We start from the raw sequence: 7,156 nt of genomic DNA on the forward strand, positions 1-7,156 counted from the left end.
GAAGAAGAAGAAGAAGAAGAAGAAGAAGAAGAAGAAGAAGAAGAAGAAGAAAGAAAGAAAAGAAGAAAAGGATTTCACTCCCCTCCTTTTGGAAGTAGTTGGGGGCACCAAGGCTGGGGGGGGGGGTGAGAGAACAAGGGGCTTGGCGAGAAACCCACTCTGGTTTGCTCCCAAGCTGCGTGGAGCGGACTGAGCAGATGTGAAGGGCTGACAGTGAGGTAGGAGGAGCAAAAAGAGAGGGTGGAGGAATGAAGGTGTGGGAGGCCACAAGAGCAGCCTCGGCCCACAGAAGGGACACAGTACAAACGCAATGGCTACATTTTGCCAGGTCCTTGTTTGCAGGGCAGGCACCCTCCTCCATATCTCCCCCAGGCCGACCATGGGCAGACTTTACCCCTTTCTGTCTTCTCCTTTCAATCAAATCTGAACAAAACAGAACGTCTGGCCATGGTGTGTGGTGCTCACATTGCCCTCCCCCACCCCATCAGTCTCTCCCCAGCCCCAGAGCAGCGGGGCAGCTGGAACAAATGTACTTGCGCTGCACCTCGTCAAGCCAGGGGAAAAGCTACTGGGAAGGAGCTGTGGAGAATGCCTGGCCAGCCCCACACCTAGGGGACACTCCCGGGGAAATAAATTAGCCATGTCTATTGCACATCTACCAGCAGCTCAGCTGGGTCTGAGTCTAAATCTCCTCCCCACCCAGGGACCCCGCAGGGGCAAGCTCCCCAAATGCCATCTCCTGGGCCAGGCTCTGCTCCAGGTTTTCCAGCTCCTGGCGCACCTCCCCTATGAAGCCGCCATCTTCATACTCATCAGGGGTCTCCCTGGGCAGCAGACTCTCCTCATTTTGGTCGTGGCTACTGATGAAGGCTGCCTTGCACACGTACACCAGACTGTGGCTGGGGAAGAAGATTGAGATTTGGTCAAGGTTCTCTCTGTTATCCTGGAGAGCAAAGCCAGGCTTGGAGCATGTCAGGTCCATGTGAAGCCTTGGGCTGTATTCTGTGTAGGCCTTCAGACCTCACTAACTACTTCCTGTCAGGGTGCATCCTGTCACCACCATCTTACTGAAGAGTCAGCAGGGAGAAAGTCCTCAAGGGGCCATCACAGGCCTCTTCTGTGACTATTATTGGCTTGTCTGCCCTGATGTTGGAGATTTGGAAGTTCACTACCACATGGAGTCCCCTCAGCCCTCTGCCCATTTGGGTTTCAAGAAGGAGGCCCAATGTAACCCCACATCTGCTGCACACATGGTGAGCCTGGGCCTCTGGGGGAGAGGAGAGGGGAACTCTGGCTTTCTTCCCTGTGCCTCTAGATTCTGGTAGAACAGAAGGCTGAGAAGAGGGTGTGGGTAGGACAGAGATGTAGAGAACAGCTCTGCCAACTCTGAAGCTTCAGTTTCATGAGCCTCTAACCTACAGGTGCCCTCCACATTGGTGGTCCACCCCTCTTCCATGCCGGCTTCCTCTCCCACCATGATGGTGTGGTCTGGGCTCCTTCCCTCCACACCCTCCCCCTGGTGACCTACCCCACACTGAATCAACATCTCTTCCTAGCCAAACCTGCTTCTAAGTCCCCCTGGATGACATTTTTCCTGCCCCGGTACAGTCACAGACGGGACCTCACCTCTGAGGCTGGCAGAGGAGTCCAGTGGCACAGGGGCATCGGTCCAAAGCGCCTTCGGGCTCCAGTTCCCAGGTGATGAGGTCCAGCAGCTGGCTGGCAGGGTCATGGCAGAGCTCCCCCTCCACAGGCAGGAATGTGCACACGGGGAACAGCAGGCCTGGAGCAGCCAAGCGTCACCGTGAAGACAGACACAGAAACAGACACAGGCTTGCTCCCCTCCCTCAACCCCACGTGAGGAGAGAATCGAAGGAGTGGACAGACTGAGAAGGATGGTGTACAGCTGGGATGAACTAACCCTGAGGACTGGATCGGTGACGGGGGTCTTGCCTGAAGAGCGGAGCTGGGGGTTGGAGGCCAAACCACCAGGGGAAATGAAGAGTGAAACCAAGACCCTCTAGCAGGGGCAGAGTGATGTGGGATTCCCCTCTGTATGCTGTGAATATCATTGGCTAACAAGGGAACTGCTTTGGGCCTATAGCAGAGCTACAGGGGAACAGAGCTAGGTGGGGAAACTCTAAACAGAACGCTTGGAGAAAGGATGCATAGAGTCACAGAGAAGCCATGTAGCCCCATCCGAGCCAGATGGACTTTAGCAGGAAAGTCACAGCCACATGGCGATACACAGATAGATAGAAATGGGTTAAATTAATATGTAAGAGTTAGCCAATAGGAAGCTAGAGCTAAGGGGCCAAGCAGTGATTTAATTGGTACAGTTTCTGTGTGGTTATTTCGGGGCTGAGCAGCTGGGAATCAATCTGACAACAGCAGAGAGCTAATAAGGGCCTGGGTCAGGGCAGAGGGATGAGTCAAGGAACAGAAACAAAGAGAACAGAGGAGCTGGGTGGGCAAGGCCTTGGAAGAGGGAGGTGACAGACGTTAAGAGGGGGTGGGGCAAGCTCTGGAATGCTGTCCTCCGTGCAAATCAAATCATAAGGTGGCAGGCACAGGGAGGGACAGTAGGGTTGGGGAAAGGGAGCTGGGGAGGAGCTGAGAGCTTTCAGACACACTCCTGGCAAAGGAGAGGGCCTCAAGAACTGAAAAAGAGAATCTACACAAAGCACCCAGGCCAATGGTGCCTTTGTGGGATGCGGGTGAAGAGGGGCTTCTGGGACCCTACCCATCTGGGGATGCTTCTCCTGCCCTGGACTCAAGCATCCTAAAGGAACTTAACTTGCATAGTCAACAACTGGGGGAAAAAAAACAGGAAGTTCTCTCCCTACTCTAGGAAGAGACTGTGGGGCTGGGACACACAATGGAAGCATCTGAGATGCTGTCGCAGGGAGGCAGGACCCTGAAAAGATGTGGGTAGCATTCTGGGGCCCAGCAGAGCCTCCTGAGCCGTGAGGACCGATTTCCCCAGCACCTCCTGGGGAACACACATACCTCTTTGGAAGGCACAGCACAGGCCAGGTTGGCAATCCCTCTGGTTGTCACAGATGGTCCCGTTGCTACCCTTGGTGGCCTTTTTGGTACAGTGACCCCAGACACACAGCTGGTCTCCACAGCACTCGCTGTCTCGGGTGCACAGCTGCAGAGAATTGAGGAAAACACAAGGCCCAGGGCATCACTAGTCTGGAAACCTGGGCAGCTGGTGCTTCAGCCTGCTTGGCCCAATCAAAGATGGCCCACATTAGTGGAAACTCAAGGAGGTAGCTGAGAAGTGTGGCTGTTGGCACAAGAAGGGTCAAAACACAGGGAAAATGGCACCTGAGAAGATGAATGTCTAAGTCTTTCCTACCCAGGTCAAAGACTTTACAAAGAGAACCTGCGTATCTCTGGCGCCTCCAGCCCATGGCTCTATCCTTCACCCTTTTCGTTTATTTGTTGTTGTTGTTGTTGTTGTTTGAGACAGGGTTTCTCTGGGTAGACCTGACTGTCTTGGAACTCACTATGTAGACCAGGCTGGCCTCAAACTCAGAGATCTGCCTGTCTCTGCCTCCCGAGTGCTGGGGTAAAGATGGGCAGCACCCCAGTTTATCTTTCACCCGTTCTACGAGGCCTGTGGAAGGAAAGGTGGCTCAGGACCCAGGGGGAGGCAGCAGCAGTCTCACAAACCGCTAAGTCAAGTCAGAGCCAGGAAGACCCAGTCTGGGGACAGCGTGCGGGGAGCAGGGACCCAGAGACCCACAGGGAAGAACAAAGAGCAACAAGAGGTCGCAAGGACCATGCCCTGTGATGGGGGTGGCCTGGAAGAACACCAGCAACTGCCTCACCAAGATGGAGCTGAACGAGGTCACAGGAACCCTTTATTTTCCAAATTTACTGCGCTTTATTTTACTGTCAAAATAAGGGAAAATGTCAAGATTTCAAGTTCGTGAACCCACAGCTTTGTCCCAAAGGTCTGCTGGGTGAAGCAGAGTGTTTCCTTTGCCTGGACTCATGTTTCTCTCACAACCCACATTGCTGGGGAGTCCTCCAGCCTCCTCCTGGCTCCTCCCTCTATGTATTTATTAAGCAGACTAGAAGCTTGGGGACCTGGGGAGCAGTCCAAGAGGAAAAAGTCCCTTGTCTGGGGACTGCATGTATGCACTACTATGTCTGCTGCTGTTCACTGTCCCAGAGGAAGGGACAGAGCCTCGCATCCTCTCCTCCCTCCCTCTCTTTGCTACCCATGAGTCACACAATATGACCAGAGATTATGGGGTGGCTGCTGGTCTGCTAGAATGACATCCTTATTACTCTAGGTACCAAAATCTGGGACTCCTCCCCATCACTCAAAGGCTCTTGCAAGCAGGTGAGCTGAGAAACCCTGGGACTGCTAATCTTCTCCCCCTAGCACAGCAACAGAGACTACTGGTGTCTTTACCATCTGCTGGTCCCGGCACGGCTGGCAGGTGTACTTGAAGCTGGAGAACTGGCAGTACCTGGTGGGCCCACAGTCCTCGTCGATGATGCATTCCTGGGAGGGTAGGAGGAACAGTTTGTCAGGAAAATGCAGAGGTGTAGAAGATCTGAGTGTCCTGGAAGGGCAGAATCTGGGTTCATCCCCGTCTTGGGGGAAGCACGGCCCAGAAGTGTCTGCTGGCTCCAGCCACACCGGGGCCTGCTCAGGCTGGTTGGTGCTTGTCCCCTATCCTTTGCCTGCAGTCCACACAAGGTCTATCTTCTCAAGACCCCAAGAGCCTTGAGCCGCCCATGTCCATCACACAACTGACACCTGTGTTCAGTGTCCCCCACATCCAGGGCTGCGAGCATGGAGACGTAAGGTTGCTCCTACGTAGAACAGATGGTTTTAATAAAAGGTGCTAATGAGTTCCAGGCCCTGTGCAACTGCGCAGAAAGGGCTGGAAGCCAGGCTCAACACAGTCCCTGCGGCCTAGGAAGATACCAGAGACCACCTCCCTTGGCCCTGGCCTTGGAGGCTATAGGCCTGCCCGCAGAGAGCCCTCCACAGGCTCCTGGCTTCTAAGAAGCAGTCAAGAGGCAAGGCAAACTTTAAAGTGGGAGTCGGATGGCTGGAACCCCACCCTCCCAGCCCAAGGGCCTTCTTATGGCTGCCAGCTCTGCTTAGCGAGAAACATCTGTCTGAGAGTCAGACCCACGGTTAATTTCAGCCACCAGAAACACGGACCAGGAGTGGAAACAGTCAAGGACATCATCCATCACCCTTCCCTAGGACAGAACCTTCCTAGCAAGTGGGAGCTGGAGGTGACTTCTTCCATGTTGGGGAATGGTGGCACAGAGGGTCATGGCACCCTACTGGAGAGGCGGCTAACGCAGGCAGAGGGGTTATTTTCCACCACTGTCTTTGAGTAGAGGGGCCCAGGACCTAAATACAGTAAGCAGAGATGAGGAGGGCTCCTGAGCTCTGGCAAGCAGTCTAGAAAGATCTCTATGAAGTGTGGAGTCTGCCTCATTCCCATCTCGGGGCATCCTCCATCCTGAGACCCAGTGTGGAGCCCTACATGCCAAAGCACGGTAGGTCAGGCAGGACCTCAGTGCCTGGGATGGTTCTCAGCTTCACTCTGTGAGTTGAGGAAACTGTACCAGTGGGTATGGAGGTATCTTGAGGGCCTGTGGCCCTGAACATGTGCGAAGCTGGGTCTCAGCAGACAGGCCCTGGTTCTCCTACTATTCTTTTTAATGTTGTTGTTGTTGTTTGGTTTGGATTTTATTTTATTTTATTTTTTGCGACCGGGTTTCCCAGTAGCTATGAAGCCTGTCCTGGAACTCACTTTGTAGACCAGGCTGGCCTCAGACTCACAAGGATCTGCCTGCCTCTGCCTCCCAAGTGCTGGGATAAGAGGCGTTCACCACCATTGCTGGGCAACTATTCTTAAGTGTTATTACTAAGAATATTGAGCAGTAGCTGGTGTCCTTGACCCAGGTCTGACTGTCCCCTGGCCATGCTGCAGGTCTGAAGAGATGGGTGTTTGGTTCAGGACAGTTGCAGGCCTAGCACTAAGCTAAGGCCCCACCAGGGGGAGCCTGGACTGCGTTCTGCTCACCAAGCCAGGAAGACAGAGACATCTACAACATCATTCCCCCAGCCATTTCAGAAGGGTGACAGAGGAGAGGCCTGAGTCAGGATGCCTATGTTTGACACAGACATGTGTCTCACACGCCAAGCAAGGTCTGGGCTCACTAGGGGCTCACACCAGAAGACATGTACTGCAATTTCTCAACAAAACGCCAAAGGAGATCCCATCTCCTGACACCCCAAAAGCGACCTAACCTCACTGTCCCGCACATGGTGCAGGAGTCCTGTTCATCTAGCTCAGAAACTGCAGGTCCCTTCCTCTCAACCCCCGCTGTGCTGGGCTCTGCAGGGAGCTGACAGTGCAGCCCAGGTGTCACCGAGAGCTGCAGCACATGGGTACCTTCCCCCCCCCCCCCCCCACGACTTGCTCAGTCCAGCAGACCAGAAATGTCAGGAGGGCCACCATTCTGGCTTATACCAGGAAGAAAACAGACTATCTCAAGCCAAGGGGCTGAGCCTAGGTCTGCTGGATCCAGGACCCCAGAGTGGCAAGAGAAGGTCCACGAGGATATGAGTCAACCCTGTATCCATCATGTTCCCAGTCCTCCCACTCACCCGCACAAGTGCAGACTCCACAGACGCGCGAGAGCCTCATATAAAAAGACATAGAATTTGCATCCAACCCACATATATCCTACTAAAAGCTTTATCATCTCTGGATTTAATACCCAATACAATGTGTATGCTGTGGAAATCATGGTTATATTGTACTGTCTAGGGAACAATGACGTCCGCCACAAATGCTATTCCAAACAGGTTGGCTGTGGGTGTTAATCCTGCGGCACTGAGACTGACTGTAAGACACAAGGTGTCCTTCCTGACACCTACCACACCCTCCCATACACAGGCCACAGGTTCCTGGCATTTCTCCCAAAACCTAACAGCAAGAGAACAGAGTGGGAGGGGGTGACATTTGGGAAGGAGGAAGAACCAGCAGGCACCAGGGACAGAAATGACGTGGGGAGATCTCTGCCTTTAATAAATTCAAAATTCAAGCATGGGAGGGAACAAGAAGAAGGAGGAGGAGGAAGAGGAAGAAGAAGAAGAAGA

At 53.6% G+C, this 7,156-nt stretch overlaps 1 protein-coding gene across 2 annotated transcripts in view; it reads right to left on the reverse strand.

The window, feature by feature from the left end:
* Nucleotides 1–23: 23 nt before the first annotated feature.
* Nucleotides 24–7,156, reverse strand: part of Dkk3 (dickkopf WNT signaling pathway inhibitor 3) — a 42,994-nt gene continuing 35,861 nt past the window's right edge. For both annotated transcript variants that reach the window (XM_005351006.3, XM_013347655.2), the window contains exons 5-8: nt 4,433–4,525; nt 3,010–3,154; nt 1,627–1,783; nt 24–899 (exon numbers count right to left, since the gene is read on the reverse strand). In XM_005351006.3, coding sequence (XP_005351063.1) covers nt 683–899; nt 1,627–1,783; nt 3,010–3,154; nt 4,433–4,525 — 612 coding nt within the window. In that variant the 3' untranslated portion in view covers nt 24–682. The remainder of the gene's footprint in view (nt 900–1,626; nt 1,784–3,009; nt 3,155–4,432; nt 4,526–7,156) is intronic.

Source organism: Microtus ochrogaster, chromosome 8 (genome assembly GCF_000317375.1).
Source record: "Microtus ochrogaster isolate Prairie Vole_2 chromosome 8, MicOch1.0, whole genome shotgun sequence".
NCBI lineage: Eukaryota > Metazoa > Chordata > Mammalia > Rodentia > Cricetidae > Microtus > Microtus ochrogaster.